Raw genomic sequence first — 25,594 nt, 5'->3', positions numbered from 1 at the left:
TGCCTCCCGAGTGCTGGGATTAAAGGCGTGCACCACCACACCTGGCTAAATTTAGAGATTTTTAAAAATCTTTTCTTACCAAGACAAAAAGTGTATTTTCAGGTATTCTGTTCTATGCAATCTGATTATCAAATAGTTCATATTTTAGTTTTAGGAATTCTTTGTGTTATCAGACAGTATTAAATTTGTTTTCAGTTCTTTCTACCTATCTGTGATTAGAGTATTTTTTTTTCCTTTTTAAATATTTATTTATTATTATATGTAAGTACACTGTAGCTATCCTCAGACACACCAGAAGAGGGCATCAGATCTCATTACAGGTGGTTGGGAGCCACTATGTGGTGCTGGGATTTGAACTCAGGACCTTCAGAAGAGCACTCATGCTTTCAACTGCTGAGCCATCTCTCCAGCCCGAGTATATTTTTTCACCTACATATTATATATTTTGAGCTACTTGGCACTTATTGGTGGAAATACAGCGTATTTAATAGCTGTATTGAGCATCCTCCTGGCTGGCTTCTTGGGTATTCTCCTTAAGATGTGACCCAGCACACTCCCAAACTTCTGTAGCACCCTTGGGGGGGCTGCAGCTTATTCTGACTTCCATTAAGATAAAAAACTTGATAACAGCCCTAGGTTATTGTTACCCGAGAAGAGCTCTTGTCACTCAGTGGCAAGGTAGTCTTTAAAGAAACTGGATTATAGCATCCTGGCATTTAAGAATATTTGCATTCACACAGCATGTGAATGAATCTAGAACAGGCAAGGTAAATAAATAAATGACTGTGCAATCAGAGTTCAGAGTTACCAAGCTTTTCTGAGCAGTTGCCTCTTGTGAATAAGTTAAATCTTAAATACAGAGGTGATTGCTCTTAAAGTCATGGATAACTACAGTGTGTGTTTCATGGACAAGTAGATTTTCTGAGCATAAGATAATGTGAGAGTCAGTAATATCTAGGGAATCATTGCTACATGGTTTAAAGCGACATCAAAGCGAATTTTATGTGACACACAGAAGCTGCCTCTTACCACCTCTGAAGGCAGCGTTAGAAACTTTATGTAGAAAACACAGTTAAAGCACAGTTGGGAGTTGTTTGGAGAATGGCTAGAGAGGACACAAGGAGGAAGAAAGAGGAATTGCAGAGCTTAGGTGAGTGAGTAATCCAACTAGCGTGTAGAAGGCCTTCCTTCCCTCTGGGTATGGCTCGAGGCAAAAGTGAAATGTAAAATAAACGTCCTGCATCTGTTTTGAGTACAGTAAAAAGTTTAGGCTATTTGGAGATAATGATGAATTCAATAGAAAGAGCTGAAGGAGGAAGAATGGCAGCCACCCTGTTCATGCACAGTACACACTGCTTAGAGATAGGAACATTCTTAGAAATGTGTGGTTTAAAGAATTTGTCATTGAAAAGGCTGCGGTGGTATACCTCACTAACGGGGTATTGTTATGGAGCCAATCAAACAATACGTGGCCTGCTGTTGACTACAAGCTGTTAAAGGAATCATGGGTTAATTCAGATTTGGGTTTTAGAAAAATCAAAGTAGACGAGACTTCTAAAGAACTAGAAAGGTGAATGCTGCCAAAAGTTTCTCACTAGCTCCTCCAGAGATGTTCCGTCCAGTGAGTGAGCAGCAAAGAAGATAGTAGCTAAAGAGCTGGAGTCTGAAGAAAACATTAGCAAAAGCTGCTCTTGAACAATTGTTGAAAATGCTCAATCGGGGGGATTAAATGAGTGATGGAAGAGAAATTGGGCACAACTGGCACATTTATCATTTTAGTTATTTTCTGTGAAAACATTGTTATTAACATCAGATAAGCTTAGAATTGAGTTTCCTTTTTGTTTAACCTTTGTGTCACATGCGTGCTTTCCTTCCGGGGTCTGTAACATCATTGGTCGTTCCGTTCACCTAATAGTGACAGCCTTCTGGATAGGCGTTAATGTAGACAATACTTTCTTTATGGAGCTGTTATTTGGGGAGATGGTGTAATTGAAGGCCTGCTAGGTGAAGGGTCTATCTCTGAGGTACACCCTAATCCTAGATAGGTATGTTTTTAATTCTTATGCCTTGTTAGATGTTATGCACACAGACTTTGTATTTTTATATTACATAGTCTAAAGTCCAAATGTGACTCAAAGATTTTCTTTATATGACTTGTTTAAGTATTATGTTTTCTTATTAAAAGACAGCTACTCTGAGATTGAAAAATACTGATTAATATAGTAAGAAACTGCATCTGATTTTTATTCTTTAGAAACTCAAAGAGGCTATTTATCTTGTATTCAGACATAATTTTATCCAGAGAATTGGAATCTAAAGTCAGTTTTAATTTCAAATGTAATGGCTACATTAATGCACGATATGATTATTCTATGATTATTACATTACTCCTGTTTATCCTTCAAACTTTTTCTTTCAAAGGGAACTCACTCTGTTTTGGAGTAAATTGCAGCAAAGGGTGGAACCATCAGTACAAGTGTACCTGGAAAGGTGTCGGCAGCTTTCCCTGTTAACGAAGACTGTGTATCACATTTTCTTCCTGATTAAAGTTATTAATTCAGAGGTAAGACTATTCAGGCTACTTTTCCTTAATTTAAATTGTGTAACTTGTCTTTAGTAAGATCTTTTCTTTTGTTATTTTGACACTTTATTTAATGAAATTTTTTTTCTTTCACTTTAGTGTTTTGGACCTTGATTTTATTTTTATATATGTGTGTGTGTCTGTGTGTGTGTGTCTGTGTGTGTGTACACACACACACTAATTAATCCTTTGAAATATTTGATCTAGAGAAACCTAGCTGTTGATACAAAAACTGTCCTCTTACCATCTGTAATATTCCCCATTTTTGTTTTTTGGTGTCCTAGTGTGGTGTTATAGTGCTTTGGGAGTTTAGCTTTATGCAAGTTCGGAAAGTGTATAAAGAAGTGTGGAAATTATTCTATTTCTGGCAGTGGGTCCAAAAAAAAAAACCAGACTAAACACTCCTCTGGCACAAATACTTGATAAAATTAAGCAACATTTTGGCAGCTGAGATTACAAGAACATTAGGAAAATACCCCTCCCCTCCTAGGATTCCACAGAAAAGGTAACTTAATAAGTGGACCAAAAAGCCTGAACTAGGGGCTAGGCTATAGGTTTGGTAGAGTGCTTGCTATAGCATGCCCTGTGCTTGAATCCCAACACCACATGAACCAGAAAGGTGGTGCACATATACAGTCCCAGATCAGACTTACCCATGGCTACATAGTTAGTTCAATGCAAGCTTGGGATGTATCGGATCTTGTTAGGAAGAAGGAGAGAGAGGAGAGAAGTAAGGAAACGGAAACTTGAACTGATGGGTATCCTCTTAAAGACCAGAGATAGTATATAGACATCAGATGAAGTGTTGAACCCTCTCAAATTAGGGAGTTTGATCTGAATTCTTCCCTTATACTCAGCTAACTTCTGGGTCAAAACAGGTTAATATTTCCCTAAGAAATTATAACCATAACTCTTAACACAGATTAGGGGGCTGTTTATATATCCTCATGACAAGTAAATAATCAGCATTTAAGAGGTAAGAAACCCGGACTAGACATAGTTGCAGAAGCAGAACTGCTTTGAAGGGGCGTGCTGTCTGTACAAGATTTTGTTTTATTTTCTTTTGTTTTTCGAGACAAGGTTTCTCTGTGCAGTCCTGGCTGTCCTGGAACTCACTCTGTAGACCAGGCTGGCCTCAAACTCGGAAATCTGCCTGCCTCTGCCTCCCGAGTGCTGGGAACAAGATCCATTTTTAAAGCCTTGCTTAAGCTGAGTTCATCATCAAGGCTTATAAAAGCAGATAGAAGGATAGAATTAAGCATGCAGGTATAATTGTCATAAACTGCATATAAAGCCATGAATGAAAAACTGAAATAATTTCCCCAGAGAGCAGAAGGATTGGGGCTGGAGGCAAGGCTTTGATGTTAAAAGCACATACTGTTCTTGGGGATGACCTGAGTGAAGTTTCCTGCGCTCATAGAAGGCAGGTCACAATCATAACTCCACCTTCAAAGAACCCTGTCCCTCTAGTTTCTTCTTGTACCCACAACTCATGTGCACAAACACGTAATTAAAAATAACAAAAATAATTGTGTGCTGGAGAGACGGACTTAGTGGTTGCAAGCACCAGCTGCTCTTTGGTTTGATTCCGGGTACCCACCTGGCAGCTTATTACCTGCAGTACCTGTCAGTCTGCTTCTCGGGAGCTGCTGCCGCCTTGTGGAACTCAAGAGTACCAGGCACACATGGGAAAGACATACTTTCAACCAAAGACCTCATTCACATAAAAATACACAAAAACACTATCAACGAGAATAGCAGGATCAATTTGTCTAATAGTATGGATAATGTAAAGAGAATAAATTATTTTTAAAAAGACAATGACAACAGATTTTAAGAGTCAGAACTTTTGCAACTGCAGAAATGTAGTAATTGAAAATTTAAAAGCAGCATAGATAAACACGTAGATTATATGCACCTAAAGAGACTGACAGGTGCTGCAGACTTACCACGATGAGAATCCAGCACTGAGCTTACCCCTGCCCTGTGGACTCATTTTCTTACAGTAACCTGTATTCAGCTCTTTACTGCAGGATGACCTAAAGTCCTATCACTGCAGAGAACGGAAAAATTAAGCATGAAAACATTTTTAAAAATCATGTACAAATTCTTTTGAAAGATGAAATAAGAACAAAAATAATCCTCTTTTAAAAATACCTCCTATTGTCTATATTTGGTCAAGAAGTCTTAAATAAATTTTTTGTATCTATTTTGTCCTGAAATAATTTTTCTTTTAGGAGTGAAAACAAAGGGCATCTTTCTACTTTGTAGATCTTCCTCTCTCTTCACCCTTGTTAACACATCCTTACTTTTTTTATGTTATATAAAGTAGTGTCAGAGTTAACAATAACTTGAAATAGGGCAACAAGTGTCCGAGGAGATTGCTGTGCAGTTTTAACCATCCGCTGTGTTACTACTTAATATCTAGCTTAGTGGGTAGCATGACGAGCAGAAGAAACCCGGAACCAGAGGCCATGGGAGCTAGGTGTTAGTTAGTCTTATCTCACTGCTGACGGGCCTAACCACTCTGGCATTCCTTTCTCAATTCGATGAGTCAAAGGGATAAGGGGAAAGTGACTGCCTCGTCCCTACTTCTTTTCTTGTAAGGAGGCCCTCTCGTTCTGCCAAGAGTGTTTCTCCATGATGACAGCCATATTTTAAGCCCAGTGGCTCCTTCATATTTATGTAGCACAGATGGTAGCATGTCCTCATAATTATAGTGTGCTTTGATCAACTGAGACAGGATGTCATATGGTCCAGGGTGGCCAGGAACTTGATATGTAACTAATGACTTAGAACTTTGTCTCATGCTGCCTCTTCCTCCCAAGTGTCTGCATTGCAGGTGTATACCACACCCAGCAGGGTAGTTTGGTACATCTCCATTCATGTAGTATAGTTTGTCTCAAACTCCTTATAGTTAGACTTGAAAACTATAGCCCTGCCCTTAAAGGTTTTATCATCTGTTGCTAGAATAATTGCAGTATATGCAATATATGCTACAGCCCTTTCTACTACATTGTAATGTTGAGACTCCTAGTACATGTGTATCATCTCTAAAGAATGTATAAGTATACTGTACATGAGTTGATATTTTAGTTTATGATAGCACTAGAAACCCCACTTTTAAGACTCAAGTAATTGGGGGTAATTGGGGCTGGAGAGATGGCTCAGCGGTTAAGAGCACCGCTTGTTCTTCCAGAGGTCCTGAGTTCAATTCCCAGCAACCACATGGTGGTTCACAACCATCTGTAATGGGATTTGGTGCCCTCTTCTGGTGTCTCTGAAGACAGCTACAGTGTACCCATAAATACAATAAGCAAACAAGCAAAAAAAGGCTCAAGTAATTTTCTTCTTTACTAACAAGTCAGGTCTGAGGAATGAGCTCGTAACTGAATTAAGGTTGTATTTTTAAAAAATTACAAAGGCAAATGTAAAATTAATGATACATTGATAAAGATCCTTAATGACCATTTACTGTTCCCCAGACACTTTTACTAAACTGTACCAGGTACTTTAGATTCTAATTTATTTTATAGATCACACCTAGTGTTAAGTCTGAGTGTTGTTGTGGACTCTGTTATAGGACTTGTTGTCTTTTAAACATTATTAAAAGGTGTGTTTTTATTTTTCTATTCATATGAGTGTGTGTTTGTGTGTGTGTGTGTGTGTGTGTGTGTGTGTGTGTGTGTGTGTGTGTTCCTACAGAGATTAGAAGTCAGAATCTGGTTGTGAGCTACGTGTACTGGGAACTGAACTTTGGTCCTCTGGAAGAACAGCAAGTATTCTTAGCCCCTGCGCTGTCTCTCCATCCCCTTGACCTCTGCTTTATAAAAGGGATCTGAAAAGTTAGAAAAGTGAATTTTTTTTTTTTTTACAGGTTTTTGCTTAGTTTTTACTTGTGTTTTTAAGGATTTCTTTCTGGTTCCTTATACACCCATTTTCACATCAAGCTGATTTTAGGCACAGGTGTCTTTTTCTGTGTTGCTATTTTAAGATTCAAGAACAGCACATGTAGTCTTAAAAGTCCAGTTTAAGAAAGAAAGAAAGAAAGAAAGAAAGAAAGAAAGAAAGAAAGAAAGGAAGGAAGGATCTGAGCTTGATAGTGTAGAGTAACCTTTCCTGTATTTTGCTTGTTTCACAGACTGAAGGGGCTGGACTTGCTACCTGCATAGAATTATGTGTAAAAGCTCTTCGCTTGGAATCTACAGAAAATACTGAAGTGAAAATATCAATTTGCAAAACCATTTCATGTTTGTTGCCTGAGGATCTGGAAGTTAAACGTGCTTGTCAGTTGAGTGAATTTCTTATTGAGCCTACAGTAGATGCATATTATGCTGTGGAAATGTTATACAACCAGCCAGACCAGAAATATGATGAAGAGAATCTTCCAATACCAAATTCTCTACGTTGTGAGCTCTTACTTGTTTTGAAAACTCAGTGGCCCTTTGATCCAGAATTTTGGGATTGGAAAACTTTGAAACGCCAGTGTCTTGCTCTCATGGGAGAAGAGGCGTCTATTGTGTCCTCAATTGACGAACTGAATGACAGTGAAGTCTATGAGAAAGTAGACTACCAGGGAGAAAGGGGAGACACATCTGTGAATGGCCTTTCTGCTGCCGGACTTGGTACTGATTCTGGCCTGCTGATGGATACTGGTGATGAAAAGCAGAAGAAGAAAGAGATAAAAGAATTAAAAGATAGGGGGTTTATATCTGCTAGGTTTAGGAATTGGCAAGCCTACATGCAGTATTGTTTGCTCTGTGACAAAGAATTCCTTGGACACAGAATAGTACGGCATGCTCAAAAACATTACAAAGATGGGATTTACAGCTGTCCCATATGTGCAAAGAATTTTAATTCTAAAGAATCGTTTGTCCCTCATGTTACCCTGCATGTTAAACAGTCTAGTAAAGAAAGACTAGCAGCTATGAAGCCATTAAGAAGATTGGGAAGGCCCCCTAAAATCACAACCACCCATGAAAATCAAAAGACTAACACTAGTACTGTGGCTAAACAGGAACAGCGACCCATAAAAAAGAATAGTCTTTATTCAACAGATTTCATAGTGTTTAATGACAACGATGGTTCAGATGATGAAAATGAAGACAAGGACAAGTCTTATGAGCCCGAGGTGATCCCTGTCCAGAAACCAGTACCTGTTAATGAGTTTAATTGCCCTGTGACCTTTTGTAAAAAGGGCTTTAAGTACTTCAAAAATTTAATTGCTCATGTGAAAGGCCATAAGGATAGTGAAGATGCCAAACGCTTTCTTGAAATGCAAAGCAAGAAAGTCATTTGCCAGTACTGTAGAAGGCACTTTGTAAGCGTCACTCATCTCAATGATCACTTACAAATGCACTGTGGCAGTAAGCCGTATATATGTATACAGATGAAATGTAAGGCTGGTTTTAACAGTTACGCAGAGCTGTTAGCCCACCGAAAGGAGCATCAAGTCTTTAGAGCAAAGTGCTTATTTCCAAAATGTGGCAGAATTTTTTCCCAAGCTTATTTACTGTATGACCATGAAGCCCAACATTATAATACGTACACGTGCAAGTTCACAGGTTGTGGTAAGGTGTACCGTTCTCAGAGCGAGATGGAGAAGCATCAGGATGACCACAGTCAACCTGAACCAGCGCTGCCTCCTGAAGACCAGCTTCAGCCATCTGGAAATGATGTGAATCTGAACTCAGGAGGGACGGCTGTGGACGGAAGGTCCGAGAACAGCATTGACAAGAACCTGGGATCAAACAGAAGTGCAGATTGGGAGAAAAACAGAGGAGAGTCCGCTGTGACTAAACACGGCCAGATCTCTACCTCTGAACTCAGGCAAGCTAACATACCATTGTCAAATGGTCTGGAAACCCATGATAATACTACGGTTCTTCGGACCAATGAAGTAGCTGTGTCCATCAAGGTGTCTGTCAACCATGGGGTTGAGGATGACTTTGGAAAGCAAGAAAACCTAACCATGGAAGGCACTGGTGAGCCACTGATCACAGATGTGCATAAACCAGGTATAGGTGCTGGGGTCCAGTTATGTCATCCGGGTTTCCAAGAAAAGAAAGGTCATGAGTGCCTGAATGAAGCCCAGAATTCTTTATCAAACTCAGAATCACTGAAGATGGGGGACCTTAACCCACAAAGCTTAGAAAGACAGGTGAACACTCTGATGACCTTTTCTGTACAAAATGAGGCAGGACTTGAAGACAATTCACAAATTTGCAAGTTTGAATGTGGAGGTGATGTTAAAACCTCATCCAGCCTTTATGATTTACCTCTTAAGACACTAGAAAGTATCACATTTGTTCAGTCACAGCCCGACCTAAGCAGTCCGTTGGGATCTCCATCAGTACCTCCAAAAGCTCCAGGTCAGAAGTTCAGCTGCCAGGTTGAGGGATGCACTCGAACATATAACTCTTCACAGAGTATTGGAAAACACATGAAGACAGCACACCCTGACCAATATGCTGCTTTTAAACTGCAGCGCAAGACTAAAAAAGGTCAGAAATCTAACAACTTAAATACACCAAATCATGGAAAGTGTGTTTATTTTTTGCCGTCACAAGTGAGCAGCTCTAATCATGCTTTTTTTACACCACAGACCAAAGCCAATGGGAACCCTGCCTGTTCAGCCCAGTTGCAGCATGTCTCGCCTTCCATTTTTCCAGCTCATTTAGCAAGTGTATCAGCTCCATTGTTACCCTCAGTGGAAAGTGTCCTAAGTCCAAATATACCTTCTCAGGATAAACATGGACAAGATGGTATATTATGTTCACAAATGGAAAATTTGTCTAATACTCCCTTACCAGCACAAATGGAAGATCTAACCAAAACAGTTTTACCTTTGAATATTGACAGCGGCTCAGATCCTTTTCTTCCTTTACCCACAGAAAATAGCTCTCTCTTCTCTTCACCAGCAGACAGTGAGAATAATTCTGTTTTTTCCCAACTGGAAAATAGTACAAATCATTTTCCCACCCATACGGATGGAAACATAAATTCCTCTTTTCTGAAAGGAGGCAGCAGTGAAAATGGGGTTTTTGCTTCCCAAGTAAGCACTGCAGATGACTTCAGTAGCACCAGTGCCCAACAGTCTACACCTAAGAAAGTGAAAAAAGACCGTGGTCGAGGCCCAAATGGGAAGGAAAGAAAACCCAAGCACAACAAAAGGGCTAAATGGCCTGCGATTATCAGAGATGGGAAATTCATCTGTAGCAGGTGTTACAGGGCTTTCACCAACCCCAGGTCCCTGGGTGGACACCTGTCTAAAAGGTCTTACTGCAAACCACTGGATGGAGCAGAAATTGCACAGGAACTTCTACAGACCAACAGACAGCCTTCCCTCCTGGCTAGCATGATTCTCTCCACAAGTGCAGTAAATATGCAACAGCCACAACAGTCTAACTTTAATCCAGAAACATGCTTTAAAGATCCATCATTCCTGCAACTTCTTAATGTGGAAAATCGTCCAACCTTTTTACCAAGTACATTTCCAAGATGTGACGTGAGTAACTTTAATGCCAGTGTTAGTCAGGAAGGCAGTGAAATTATTAAGCAGGCTTTAGAAACTGCTGGCATTCCCAGCACGTTTGAGAGTGCCGAAATGCTTTCTCAGGTTGTTCCAATAGGCAGTGTCTCCGATGCAGCACAAGTCAGTGCAGCGGGGATGCCAGGGCCACCTGTGACACCCTTGTTACAGACTGTTTGCCACCCAAACACCTCACCATCAAACCAGAATCAAACACCAAATTCCAAAACCCTCAAAGAATGTAACAGTTTGCCTCTCTTTCCAACAGATGATTTACTGCTAAAGACTATTGAAAATGGCTTGTGCTCCAATTCATTCAGTAGTTCTACTGAACCACCACAAAATTTTACCAATAATAGTGCACATGTTTCTGTTATAAGTGGGCCTCAAAATACAAGATCCAGTCATTTGAATAAAAAAGGAAACAGTGCATCTAAGAAGAGAAAAAAAGTTGCTCCTGCAGTAATTGTATCTAATGCTTCCCAAAATGTGCTACCAACTGATTTACCAGTGGGCCTTCCAGCAAAGAATCTTCCAGTCCCTGATACCAACACACGGTCAGACATGACTCCAGATTGTGAACCTCAGGCTTTGGTGGAAAATCTCACACAGAAATTAAATAACATTGACAATCACTTGTTTATAACTGATGTAAAAGAGAACCGTAAAGCCAGTCTTGAGCCCCATACAATGTTAACCCCTTTAACATTAAAAACTGAAAACGGCGATTCCCGAATGATGCCTTTGAGTTCATGCACAGCAGTGAATTCTGATTTGCGGATTTCTGAAGATAATGTTATTCAGAACTTTGAGAAGACTCTTGAAATTATTAAAACTGCTATGAATTCTCAAATACTTGAGGTAAAAAGTGGATCTCAGGGTACTGGTGAGACAACACAGAATGCTCAGATAAATTACAGTCTGCAACTTCCCTCAGTAAACTCCATCCCAGATAACAAGCTGCCTGATGCTTCTCAGTGCTCCTCTTTCCTAACTGTAATGCCAACAAAGTCTGAAGCATTACATAAGGAGGATCAAATACAGGACATTTTAGAGGGTTTGCAAAACTTAAAACTAGAAAATGACAGCTCTGCCCCAGCTTCCCAGGCTATGCTAATGAACAAATCAGTAGCACTGTCCCCTACTCCTACTAAATCAACTCCAAATATTGTAGTCCAGCCAGTGCCCGAAGTGATACATGTTCAGCTTAATGACAGAGTTAATAAGCCCTTTGTGTGTCAAAACCAAGGCTGTAACTACAGTGCTATGACAAAGGATGCCCTGTTTAAGCACTATGGTAAAATTCATCAGTATACTCCAGAGATGATTCTTGAAATTAAGAAGAATCAGTTAAAATTTGCTCCATTTAAATGTGTAGTACCTTCATGTACCAAAACATTTACAAGAAACTCTAATCTCCGGGCACACTGTCAGTTGGTGCATCATTTTACAATAGAAGAAATGGTAAAGCTAAAAATAAAAAGGCCCTATGGAAGAAAATCTCAGAGTGAAAATGTGTCATCTCCACAGAATAATCAAGTGAAAAAACAGCCACCCATGGCAGAGGAAACAAAAACAGAGTCACAGCCAGCCTTCAAGGTACCAGCAGCGACAGGTGATGCTGCACTTGCTAATGCAACAGTAATCCCAGAAAAACAACTTGCAGAAAAAAAAAGTCCTGAGAAGCCAGAAAGTTCTTCACAGCCTGTCACATCTCCTGCTGAACAATATAATGCAAATCTTGCGAACCTAAAAACCAAAGGAAGGAAAAATAAGAGGCATAGAAAAGAAAAGGAAGAAAAACGGGAGAAGAATCCAGTTTCCCAGGCCTTTGAACTTCCAACAAAATACAGTTCGTACAGACCTTACAGCTGTGTGCACCAGGGATGCTTTGCTGCATTTACAATACAGCAAAACTTGATTCTTCATTACCAGGCTGTACATAAATCAAATCTTCCTACATTTTCTGCAGAGGTTGAAGAGGAGAGTGAAGCTGTTAAAGAAAGTGAAGAAACTGAACCTAAGCAATCAATGAAAGAATTTAGGTGTCAGGTGAGTGACTGTTCTAGGATTTTCCAAGCAATTACTGGCCTAATACAGCACTACATGAAACTTCATGAAATGACCCCCGAGGAAATTGAAAGCATGACTGCTGCTGTGGATGTTGGCAAATTTCCATGTGATCAGTTGGAATGTAAGTCGTCTTTTACAACATACCTGAGCTATGTTGTTCATCTTGAGGTAGACCATGGAATTGGAACAAGGACAAGTAAGACAGAAGAAGATGGCATATACAAATGTGACTGTGAAGGCTGTGACAGGATCTATGCCACGCGGTCTAATCTTCTCCGACACATCTTTAATAAACATAATGACAAGCATAAAGCCCATCTGATTCGGCCAAGAAAATTAACTGGCCAGGAAAATATATCAAGTAAGGCAAACCAAGAAAAATCAAAGTCTAAACATCGGGCAACAAAACCCAACAGATCTGGGAAAGAAGGAATGAAAATGCCAAAGACAAAGCGAAAGAAAAAAAGTAATTTAGAAAACAAGAGCGCAAAAATAGTGCAGATTGAGGAAAATAAGCCTTATTCTCTAAAACGTGGGAAGCACGTGTATTCCATAAAGGCTAGGAATGATGCCTTGGCAGAGTGTACAAGCAAATTTGTGACACAGTATCCATGTATGATAAAAGGGTGTACCTCAGTCGTTACAAGTGAAAGCAATATAATTAGACATTATAAGTGTCATAAGTTGTCCAGGGCATTTACATCACAACACCGCAACATTCTTATTGTTTTTAAGCGATATGGCAACCCACAAGGAAAGGAAATCTCTGAGCAAGAAGATGAAAAGAATGATAAAAAAGATCCTGATTCATCTGTTTTAGAGAAAAATGATAACTCAGAACCAGCTGCTGCTCCACAGGAAGAAGGTAGAAAAGGTGAAAAGGATGAGATGGATGAGTTAACAGAATTATTTATTACAAAGTTAATAAATGAAGACAGCACAAATGCAGAAAACCAAGTCAATACTACTTTAAAGGTAAATAACGAATCTCAGGAACATGATTCCTGCATGTCAGAAAGACAAAAGACTGGTAACTTAAAGAGAGTTTATAAAGAAAAAAACACTGTGCAGAATAAGAAACGGAAGATTGATAAAACTGAGCCAGAAGTATCCTTGGTGGTAAATAGTACACGGAAAGAGGAAGAGACTGCCGTAGCAGTTCAGACCACTGAGGAGCATCCTGCATCCTTTGACTGGAGCTCCTTCAAGCCTATGGGATTTGAAGCATCCTTTCTGAAGTTTCTTGAAGAATCTGCAGTGAAGCAGAAGAAAAATAGTGACAGAGACCATTCAAACAGTGGAAGTAAAAGAGGATCCCATTCCAGCTCCAGAAGACATGTTGATAAGACTGCGGCGGCTGGTAGCAATCATGTGTGTCCCTGTAAAGACAGTGAAATCTTTGTACAGTTTGCCAATCCCTCAAAGCTTCAGTGCAGTGAGAATGTAAAAATTGTTTTAGACAAGACTCTTAAAGATCGCTCTGAGCTTGTCCTAAAACAGCTTCAGGAAATGAAACCTACTGTCAGTCTAAAAAAACTTGAAGTACTATCCAATAATCCAGATAGGACTGTTTTAAAAGAAATCAGTATAGGTAAAGCCACGGGCAGAGGGCAGTACTGATAACTCATGTACTATAAATACATATCATTTGTAGTTTTATTTTAAATAGAAAGCCATCAAGCATGCTGTTGTGAGCTTTTTAATTTGTTGACATGGATTAACCTAGCTTTAAAAAAAAATGAGAAAAAAAAGCCATGACATTTGTCATGTAGAACTTTATTTTATCCCTATGGGACTTGAACAGAATCAATACTTCAGTTATTGTAAATAATTGAGTTAAGCCTCAAATTTCTGTCACCCAGTTGTCCTTTCCATGAACGATACTGAATTAGTGTGATTGGTATCTTTTCAGCAGATCACCATTCATGTATAGCAGTACTCTTTATTTGTAGATATTTTTTGTATATATTTATTATTGTAAATCATTTGCTGCCACCAGCAGTCTGTAAGTCTAAATGAGTAAATGATACGTTTATATTTGCAATTTTAATTTTAACAAAGTGATCAAGTTTTTAAACTTTTATTGTTTTAAATTAAGAACCTTTTGAATTAAAACTAGAACTGCCATACTTAATTTTTTTTTAACATAAAACATTTACAAAATGATCAAGGTGTTTTGTTTCGCACGGTAGGCACATTACAGCACTCTGCTCTGTGAATTTGCCATCCTCCACTCTTGGATGGTGTTCATGTGAAGTTAGAGCAGATTCCTTCATTTCATTCATATAGCTACAGATTTTTTTTCCTTTTTCCATTGCTTCTGATCAGATATAGTTACTATGAGTCCCTGAAATGTAACGGAAATGTGAATAAAGACTTTACTACATTGAAGATTTTAAACATTGGTATTTTAAGATATCCTTTGTCAATGTGATAGAAAGTAGTAGTGGCGCAGTGTAAATATGCCAGGTGGTGGTTTGTGAAGTAGCCCAGTATTGCCTTAAATAAAATCACATTTCAGTTCTTCTTTTGTATGTGATCTTATAAGATTTTTTTCCCCTTCCACTTTCTGAGATTTATGGATGGTGTATAGCTTTAAACTGTATAAACTTTTGTGGAAAGAATTTTTTAGACATTTTTATAAATTTTAAAATTGGTATCATCCAAGTGAGCCCATCTTGTGTTTATAAAATGCAAGAATCCTTAACATTTATAGTTACATAGATGAGACACTTTCTATAAGGAAGTATTATGTTTTGATTTGACTATTTATAGGCATCCGGTTGTGAGATCTGTCTGTCGTCACATTATCTAATGATAATCGATTGTCATTAGATTAGTCTGCAAGAACAGTATTAGTCATGATTGATTATTTGATCACTCAGTAACTAGTTCTTCTAGCTTAGCTTTCTTCACCGTATCTGTGCTGGGAGGAAGAAGTGATGTCTGGAGCACTGACGGCCCTCATGGATAGCAGCACAGCTGAAATCAGGACTGGAAACCAGGCAGCATTTGGATATCTACCTTCATGTTTGCCATAAATAGCATTGTTTCTTTGGGGGTTTTTTGTTTGTTTGTTTTTCCTTTTGTTCGTTCGTTTGTTTTTTGATGTGTTACAAAACATCTGCGTTCACAGTGCCACCCCGGCCTGTGGTGGTGTGGTCACATGGATGTGTCCCCTGTTCTGTGTCAGAGTAGCAGGGAATGAGGCACTAAGGTGGCTGGCACTCTGAATAAATCAGCATGGTGAAAGAATGACCGTAATCTCTTTTGGAAACTTTTAAAGTTTAATTATTAAAGTAATACAGTTTTATTTGGGGGGCCTAATGGGTTGTGTTGAGTAGTTGGTTTCACTTTAAGGTTTCTTTTCAGTATGCATAATACTTGACATATTAAAATCCTTGGTAAGCCCACTGTTATTTATTAATGTTAAAATAAAGGTGGTTTTCATGGTTGATTTATATTTTTTCAACAACTGAATAACGTTTTGTTCACGGGGCATTTTCATACAATTTTCTTAGATCCTTCTAACTCTTTTAAGTATGGGTATTTAGCAATAATATCTGATAGAATACTGTAGCAAAGAGATTTGTTGCCAAGCATTTAAGTTAGCCACTGTAAAGTGAAAAAGCCAATGCAAAACCAGGCATTGTGGTCCATACCCAATTCTAGTACTCAGGATTGTCTGCCTCAAAACCCAAGCCAGCCTGTGCTACATATGAGATCCTGTCTGCAGAAACAAGGACAGAAAATATGGAAGAGAAAACAATATATTGTGCAACTTCTTCCCTCATTAGAAGATTAACCACTACACTTGACTATATTTTCCAAGAGGATTGCCAACATTGAGTAGCATTTGTATATGTATTTTATAGGTAGTGAAGTTAAAGCAGTTAATGAGACTACTTTTAAGGTGCAACTGATGAAATTATATAATAAGACAAGAATGAGGTACAAAACAGCACACTGGCAAAGTGGAATGCCTTGGGACTAAATAATGGCAAAAACATACTGGTTTCAAATACAGTTTTTCTCAATCTGTTCTTAAAATACTCTCTTTCTCCAACCTAAATTTGCCCAAGGTGTCCTCATTAGAAGTGGGGTTTTCCCTCTATTTAAATCTTTAATATTACAGGTCAGAATCGTATTCAAAGTAAATCATTGCCATAAGTTAACATGACAGTTCTGGGAAGTTTTTCAGCAGTGTTAAAATCCGTTACATTTTAGAAAGCTAGACAGATAACGTATTTTTTAATGAAAGAAAAGGCGTCCGTTGAGTGCAGTTAAGTTGAGCAGCTGCTCCTTTGGGACAATTGACACTGTTTAGTGAGTAGAGATTAGCTAGAAGCCACGGTCCTAGTTTAGAAAGATTGATGTAAGCAGAGTAAATGGAACTTGGGAGAGAAACTAGGTTTATGAAAGACACTAGTGCAAGCCTTCTTTATGATCCTGGATAGCGAGTTATGATCAGTGATTTCCTGTGCTGCAGCGTCCCTGAAAGAGAAAGAGTGCATTAGCGTGCTGGATACTTTAGAGTCTTGGAGAAAACAGGGCGCTGGTTAGTGGGAGAATCTGTTAGGCTTAGGTGGTCATGAAAACATTTTTCCTTTTTAACATCAAGAGTGTTCTGCTGCATTGAACTCTGAAGGGCTGCAGAGCTGTCTTCACTCTGTTGGCAGGCTGCTCATTTACCGGCATGAGAGACCCTGAGCTCCATCAGCAGTGTTACTAACAGGGTCCGTGGGCCTCTTTCTCAGAGTTGATCGGGTGTGCAGTATCTCGGCCATATACAGATGGCTACCATTCTGAAGGGCCTACCATTGCAGTGTATTGATCCTTATGTAGTATTGGCTATTAATGATTTGAATATCACCGTGTATTCAGTAATACACTTGTGTATTTTTACCACACTCCAGTCCTGTCAAAGCCCCTGCCAAACTTCAGACATAACACTCGTGCTGCTCATTCATGTGACCCGTTTTCTCTCTTTCGGCTCACAGTTTACATCCCCTTAGGAAGGGCGCTCTGAAGTCAGAGGCTGAGAATTTTCTTTTTAATGAAAATTATAGGTGTGTCCTATTCATGCAAGTAATACCCAATAATAGCTCATTTGAGTCCAATCAAAACTCATCTGGTTACACAGTCCATTCCCTCACTTTATACTTCCTATACATTATTCCTCACTTGGTATTTACTGCCATTATGTTTACCTACCTAGAACAGCCGCCCCCCACCCCCCGTGTGTGAGAGGGGTTGGGGGGGGGAGAGCGCGCGCATCTATTCTGAGGAGTTATGTATTACCAGTGTACTTAAGGAACAAACATGACCATCCCAATTTATTACAAGGCTAAGCATCACACATCCGCACCATTTATCACCTCAGCTTTGATCTATTCTAGCATTCCTCATCTAGAAGTTTAAGCTCTGTGATTTTTAAATCTAATGTATGCTTCCTGAAAACCAAAAGCATTCGTACCTCCTACATGGAAGAAACCTTTATACTTCTGTTCATGTAATGACCCCAGATCAATCATCTTTTGCCTGGAACACTGTCCTGTCCCTTGGTTTTCTTGAATGTCTCCATCACCACCACTAAGTGGCATGTTTAGGCAGTATCCCTTTCAACTTCAGTGTCTTTTGGAGTATTTGTGGTTCTGCCTATATCTTGTTACTCTCCTTTGCTGATCATATAGTGGTTATATTGGTTTCAATTTAAATCCTCAAACCAGCAAGTTCTTCACATCTCCAGGCCTTATTCTTAGCTGTTTCTTTTGTTCAGAATGCTTTTTTTCTGTGCTACAACTTTCTCATCAAATGCAGCTTTTTTGGCCCCATAATTGAGTGTTTATTGCTAAAACACTTGGGTTTTCTTCTGAACTTTTGAGTTACTGCTTTTTACCCTCTTGATTGGGGTCAGAATTGAAATATAGAGTAATATTCTCAAAGGAGCGATGCTGGTTATTGAGAAAAGTGGTAAAGGAGATGAGGCTTTATAGGTCAGAAAAGTCAGGGCTAACTCTAGGCCAAAAAAGAGTGTGCCTTTTTATACAGGGGCTGATAGGAGTGGGTTTAAGGAAGTGGTAGGGAGCTGGTAAAAGGATGTTGTCAACAGGAAAGGCAAGCAAGGGCTGCATCATCATCGTGTCTTAGACCCACCTGTACTGGACTTCATAGTCACTAAAGAATTGACATTTGGGGCTGAAGCAGAGAAATGTGAGTTAAGCAGTTTTACATTTTCAGTAAGGGAAAAAATCCACTGGATAATTTAAGAAGTAGTCGAATGATTGTCTCAGTCATTCTGGAGAGAGAATACTGACTGAATAGAACAGTAGTAAAAACCCGGGAGGAAATGTAGATAGGATTGAGTAATCTAGAATATTCTATGCCATTTGGTTGACTATGGGAAGACAAAGGCAAAAATTGGGTTTGTTTCCATTCAAGATGCCACTTACTGGTGCAGATAGGACTGGAGCAAGCATTTATTGTAAGTGGATGGTTGTGAAAGGAAGGGTGTACATAGAAAAATATTGTAGCTTGGTGCAGGGGAACTCCAATGTTTAAAAGAAGAAATTATTTCCTTTTAGTAGAAGCCAGAAGGAATTGGTAACTGGAGGCTCGCATGGCTTCCTGTCCAAGTGTTTGAAAGTAATGCCCTAAAAGTGTCCATGACGTATTTGATAGGAGGTAAAAGTGAGAAATAGTATATATTCAATTATAAGAGTTTTGGCTTTGGTAATTTATTTTCCTTGCAGTGTTATTTGGCAGACTAATACAGAAGTAAGGTTAGAAGAATCAGTGTTGAATTTGAGGCTCCTGTAGGTTACTATGGCAAAGAAGTACAGTGTTCCTAATTGAAATAATTCTGGAGTTGAAAACTGAAAGGAAACTGTCTTTCATTTCTTGAGTATTTAATATATTTTGTTAGAGTTAAGAACAGCTACAAGTAAAAGTTTGGGCATTTACCATTATTAACATAGGATGGAGATTTGAAAATTATATCCTTGTAGAAAATGAAAAGTGGCCAAGCAGCTAGGCCTGAGGAACATCAATACTTGCTTGGTGGGCAAAAGAAAGTAAACCAGCCAAGTCTCGGAAAGGAAGAGACAAGACTCAGAAAGGTCATAGCAAAGTGTTTGGCTATGCCAAAGGGAGAGGAGTTAGTTAGAACTGAGTCCTAAAACCAGTTGCTAGTCATTTTGATGTAGAGAACTGTAAGTGTATGGGTTTTTTCCTAGTTATGCATAGTGAAAAAAATGCATAGTGAAAAAAAAGAGGTAAAAATTGGGGTAATAGATGGAACCTGTTCTGGGAACAAAGTCTGTAATGTTAGGATTATGATAGAGAACACAATTTAGATGTGTATTAAAAGTAGTGTCGTTAGCCAGGCAGTGGTGGCACAGGCCTTTAGTCCCACAGCTAGGGAGCCAGAGACAGGCCTGATATACAAAGTAAGAAGACAGTGAAACACTGTCTCAGAATACAAGTAACGAAAAATAGTAATGTTAAGCTCCTTATTGGAGTGGAAGGAAACAAGTTCTCAGTAAGAGAAAATGAAAATCGGAAATAAAATATTGACATGATAAATGGAACAGCATTAACACTAATCAAGTGATACCTTCAACGTCTCACGTAGAAGGCAGTATCTGTTGCATCATTTGCTTGATCGTGTGGTAGTCCTAGTGGCAATCACAGGATGCAGAGTCCTGGTGCTGATGCAGCAATGAATAAGTATAGGTAGCACTGTGACAAAGCCAAGGAATGGAAGCAAATGGCCTAGGGGGTCTTGGCTTGTGTTGGAGAGAAGGCAGAGGGATAAGGTCAAACATGAGCGTGAATATGGCATTGAGTTGTAGTAATCCAGCTAGCACTGTCTAAAAAGGACCATGTAGGCAGGTTTGTTGGTTTTTTATTAGAATGGAGATAGAGGCAGAATAAGGATTTTAAACCTTACTGGATAGGTTATATTTGCACTTTATAAGAGAAGCTGTATGCGAGAAGATATTCTAAGCTAGGAGCAGTTGAAGCCGGCCTTTCAGGCTACGTGGTACACGAAGAGCGGAGAGCAGCGTCTTAGTGCACATCTCCCTGTTGTCCTGAGGGATCCAGATTGAGTACGTTAACAGGAAGTTGCAGTGTGTAAGTCTGGGAAGCAAAAAGAGAATGACTTCCACAGAAAATCCATTCTAAACATAACAGAAGCAATTACGATACTCTTGAGCAAAAGCTTAATTGTGTTTGTGCCAGTTAGGGTGGGGGAAGTAAGAAAAGGCCTCCAAATTGAGTGTTAGAATGCAGCAGAAGTGTGTCCTCTCCGTCCTTCCCACATTACCAGATTAGCTAATGACAGTAAGTTGAAACTCTTGTTTGCTTTGGAGACAGGGTCTCATTGTGTAACACTGGCTAACCTAGAACTCACAGCGATCTGCCTGCCTCTGCCTCTCCCAACACTGCGGCTATCCTGTAACTTTTATCAACAGCTAGAGTGCCTGTTAGGAACTACTTGTGTTTTCTAATTCCTTTTTTTTTTTTCTTATGGTGAAAAAAGTGTATATTTAGAATTAGCCATCTGGTCTCAGTTTAGATGATCCCAGTCTTCGTGGCAACATCCTGAGCATCATAATCAGGAGTCAGGCCTTACAAGGTATTGACTTTGGCCACATCCATGTCATAGAGTATTTTTCACAGCCTTTTTGATCTGGTGCTTGCTGGACTTGACATTGAACAAGAGCATGTCATTGTCCTCTATCTTCTCCGCTGTGGTTGGGAATTTGCTCCTGTCAAGCTTGTTTGTCCTGGGTGTACTTGTTGAGGTTTTTTAGGTTACCTCTGGATTGGATCTTTTTGTGTGTGGCTTTGGCTGCCTTTCAGCACTGCCTTCTTGGCTTCCAAGGCCTCCACTTTGGCTTAGGCTTTGGGAAGGGCAGGTGCTTCCTTCGATTTTGGCGTCATTTTTAAACCAAATTACATCATGTCTCCCCTTTGCTTCAACTTGTCCCATGGTCCTTCACCCTTCTCAACTTCATGGCCAATTGTTACAGAACACTTACTGTCATGTCTATACATAAACACAACCTGCCTGTGTCTAGTATTGCCTGTATGTATATGACTACAAGGCTAATCACTTGGTATTTTATATCCAGTTGGGGGCTTATCCCTGGGAAGAACTATTTCTTCCTTTGTCAGAGTCCCTTATTTTCCTGTAGTTAAAGTAAGACCTGGTGGGACTTTTCCCTTCCACTTTAGCAAGACTATTGTGTCCTTTGTCCAGGCTTGGTTAGGCAACCATATTGTTGAGATATGAATGAAACCTCTCTCATTTCGGCCCTCTGGCTCTTAAAATCTGCCTCTTCATTCATACTGTTCCCTGAGCCCTAGGTGCAGGGATTGGGTTGTGAGGTTTATACACTGGGGCTGGACACACTCCAGTCGGCCGTTCTCTGCCTTGTGACCCATTGTACTTTTCTGTGATGGTCCCCATCTGCTGCAGAGCAGAGCCTCTTTGATGAGGGGTGGGAGTTAACACTAACCTGTGGGAATAAGAATAAGTATGTATAAAGCAGTAAGGAATTAGGCTGATTTAATAAAGCCTCGATAGTAAATTCTCTACAGCCACCATCTCACCAGCTCCAGACAGTTGATTAGGTTTCCACTACCAGACATGATTTCTGGCTGAGTGGGCCTTACGTCCAATTAGATGGCTGTTGAGTGTCACCATTGCACCTTTAGGAATATTGTGTGCCAGGCATTGGTTCATAGGCATCACAACTGGGTAGCCTAGTACCCAGTGTTACTTTTTTGTGTGTATGTGTAAATGTTCACACACACCTGAACATGCCATGTGTCATGGTGCATCCGTAGTATTCACAGGACAACCGTACATGTCACTCCTCATCCTCCCTCCATGGAGAACAAGGTCTCTTGTTCACTGCTGCATTTGCCAGGCTGACTGGCTGGCAAGTTTGCCAAGATGATGGTTTCTGCCTCCCGTCACACATAGGAACATTGGGATTACAGACAGACCCTACCATGCCTGGGTCCTTGGATTCAATTTCGATTCAACTGCTTGCAAAGCAAGCAGTTTTTCCCACTGAGCCACTTTCAGGTCACTTTTGATCCCATTTTAAGATGTAGAAATTGAGGATCTCTCCTCTCTCTCTCTCTCTCTCTCTCTCTCTCTCTCTCTCTCTCTCTCTCTAAGACAGTGCACGAGGGGGTTGAAGCCAGCAGGCTTGTTTCCCAGCTGCTCTCTGGGCTGTGATTTGGAGAACGGAAGCAATGAAGTAGAAGGTGGTGGTGAAACCATCCTGGTCTGGGAACTTTCTCTTGGTGATTGAGAAGCAACATCCAGAGCTAACGGATTGGCATGTAAAGTAAATCCAAAACAAAACAAAAGAACAGCTCATAGATGGCCTTTTAAAGGCCATGTTGGCCTGTGTCATTTTTTATTTGCTGGTTTACTTGTGTTTAAGGAAAACTGGAACCCACGTGGGACTTGAAGGGAAACCGGGAGTGTGGAAGAGCAAAGGGCTGTCTCTAGGACAGTTGCACTGCTGCTGCGAACCATTAAGTACAAGGTGCTAACAAGTGAGAAGCCCTGCACAGAAGTTGAACACAGGCTTGCCTCTTGCAGAGAGCCGGACCTTTATAATCAAAAGTAGCTACAAGTTCTGTTTGTTTCCCCAAATAACTTTGAACTTGACTAAAGAATGTTCACCTTGCATGTTGCATATGCACAGATTAGCTACCCTGGGTCCCCTGAGAGAGGATACACTGGATAAAAGGAACAAGCGGCAGTGGACTGAGCTATGTCCCCACTGTAACTGTGAGGTGCTCAGGAAATCACTGGACTTTCGAGAATAGATGCTAGGTCTCAAACTGTTCAGCAAATTGTGTCAGAGAGTTCTTCTCTGGAACACGTGTGAGGATGGCCTACCTCTTACTGAGCCTAGCTAGCCCGTTTTATGTGAGATTTTAAAATATTAACTGATACTTGGGGCACTTAAGGTTTGCAGGGGATGCAGTATACAGAGAGACTCCTGACAGTCATACAATAGTCTCTGTTTGCTGCCCCCAAACCTTAAAGCTGGTGGTGAATTCAAGTGGATTTATATACTGTAAGAGGCTAACCTCACACTGTGAGACTTGAGTTTAATCTCCAGCGTTTTCAACAAGAAAAACTGCTTGAGACAAAACCATCTCAGCTGCATCACTCTTCAACATTCTCAAAGATTCTCTGGTCTGATAATTTGTAATCTGGCAATTGGGTGTTGGTTTAAACAACAGTCCTCACCATGCACCCTGGCACATGCCAACAGAAAAGTTAGCATTCTGACAAGGAGAGAGAAGCTGAGCCTAAATTCTCGTGCTGTGACGTGATAAATGTATCTGCAAGACTCCACTCTCCTGGTGGCTTTGCACAGCACTCCCTGGATGGAGTGCAGGCTCAAATATAGCAAGGACTCTAACAGGGAGCAAGGGAGAGCTTGCCGACTCAAGAGCATCGGTTTTTCTGTGGGTCTGCAAGTATTTTGTAACCTTTTCCAGGGAATGTGCCCATTTTATTTTTTAGGAAGCTGATAACTTTATTGATCTTTTGTGGATTTACCAAAGTGAACTGTGTGAGTTTTGACCTCACAAGCTAGGACATCGCATGTTTAGCAATGTGAAAAGAAACTTATACAGAAAACTGCAGACATGGACCACACCTTTAATCTTGGCACTCGGAAAGCAGAGGCAGGCAGGGTCTGTGTGAGTTCGAGGCCAACCTGGTCTACAAAGGGAATTCCAAGAAGACAGCCAGGGCTGTTACATAGAGAAACCTTGTCAAAAAAAAAAAAAAAGAAAGTTTTTGTAATTAATATTTTTAATAGTAAAAATTGTAAGTTTAGATATACAAGTTAAAAAAATTAAAAAGATGGCATGCGTGTTATTACTGACTTGCAGTAGCAAATCTACAAATCCTGGCTCAGATTTTATTGTTCTGCTTGGTCATGGTCACATGGGGAAAGTTTTTGTTTCCTTTGAAATATGGCAAACAATGAAGCATCCTTATTTTGACAAATCAGACAAAATTAGAAGTTAAGTCGCATGTAATATGCACTCTTAAATTTAAAGGGATTTTTGGGGGGAGGGCTCTGTTATTTGTGTAAAATGAACAACTGAATTGATTTTTTTTTCCAAAAAAAATCTTGATGCCACATTAGCTCCGAGTCAAAGTAATTGAGACAGTGACATAAAAAGCAAATGCTGTTCTCCCAGAAGCAAAAGAACAGAAGGATCTGATGAACTAACTCCGTGGTGACTGCAGGGCTCCTCCTGACACTGAACTTCAGGTCTGTTATTGGGCTTCCCCTTCTCCCACCATTCTCCAAATCTGATATCCCTGGTAGTAAAGAGAATAATCTGAAATTTGAATTTTAAGCAGTAACCTAGGAGTTAGGGATGCCCACTGATAGAAATGTGTAAGGCCCTCTGATGATACCCATGCAATGCTTTAAAAATGGGAAGGGGGACTTAAACCTGCATCCCTGGGACCAACCTACCTTTCTGTTTTTCCTTTTTACTAACCAAGTATGTATCTGGGTAGGTAGCTCTTTCAGAGTCAGTGCATTGGAGCAGTAAGCAAAAATACTGACCGAGAGTGGTAGCCCACACCTTTAATCCCAGCACTTGGGAGGCAGAGGCAGGCGGATTTCTGAGTTCGAGGCCAGCCTGGTCTACAGAGTGAGTTCCAGGACAGTCAGGGCTACACAGAGAAACCCTGTCTTGAAAACAAACAAACAAAAAAATACTGAAACAGATTTCAAGTCTTTTTGTGGGCAGCGACTAAAGAATGCCCTACTCAAAGATCGTAAGAGACATGGAAAGTCCAAGCCTCGGGTTTCGCTCTGTAGGGAGTGAGAACATGGGTGGTTAATACTCCTGTTCTAGGGACGGTACTGTTACCTTTGTACATCAACTCATTTCATTGTAAAGTCCAGGAATAGCTGACATAGGAGATAACTGCTTTTATTCGTGGAACACCACTTTATTCAACATTTCGAAGAGATCTGGACTGCTTGGTTGACGATTTGTGTAGTAAGTATTAGTATTAGAAATCTGTGTCCCCGTCCGACTGGAAAGAAAAATTTCCTCTTGACAAAATCTACACTCAAATACTGTTTCTACCTTGTCTTTCCACCTTTACAGGTGATGTTCATTCATATTAGCCCAATCAAAAAACGACATTCTTACTATGTTTGCTTTGTTTCTCTCACATAGTCTTCTTAAATAGCCCAAGCCGCCTGGAACTTAGAGTCCCTGCTTCAGCCTCCCAAGTGCTAGATTACAGGGGGGTCTGCCACAACGTTCACCAGGACATTCATTTTCAGCTAATGTGTGTGCATAATTTATTCAATAAATATTCAGAT

General features: G+C 40.0%; 1 protein-coding gene across 1 annotated transcript in view; it reads left to right on the top strand.

The window, feature by feature from the left end:
• Positions 1-23,218, top strand: part of Znf292 (zinc finger protein 292) — an 86,687-nt gene extending 63,469 nt beyond the window's left edge. Inside the window, exons 7-8 of the mRNA XM_021161175.2 lie at positions 2,422-2,563; positions 6,723-23,218. Coding sequence (XP_021016834.1) covers positions 2,422-2,563; positions 6,723-13,805 — 7,225 coding nt within the window. The 3' untranslated portion in view covers positions 13,806-23,218. The remainder of the gene's footprint in view (positions 1-2,421; positions 2,564-6,722) is intronic.
• Positions 23,219-25,594: the final 2,376 nt, after the last annotated feature.

The sequence above is a fragment of the Mus caroli genome, chromosome 4, assembly GCF_900094665.2.
Source record: "Mus caroli chromosome 4, CAROLI_EIJ_v1.1, whole genome shotgun sequence".
Classification (NCBI taxonomy): domain Eukaryota; kingdom Metazoa; phylum Chordata; class Mammalia; order Rodentia; family Muridae; genus Mus; species Mus caroli.
This window is presented reverse-complemented; position numbering and strand designations above follow the sequence as displayed.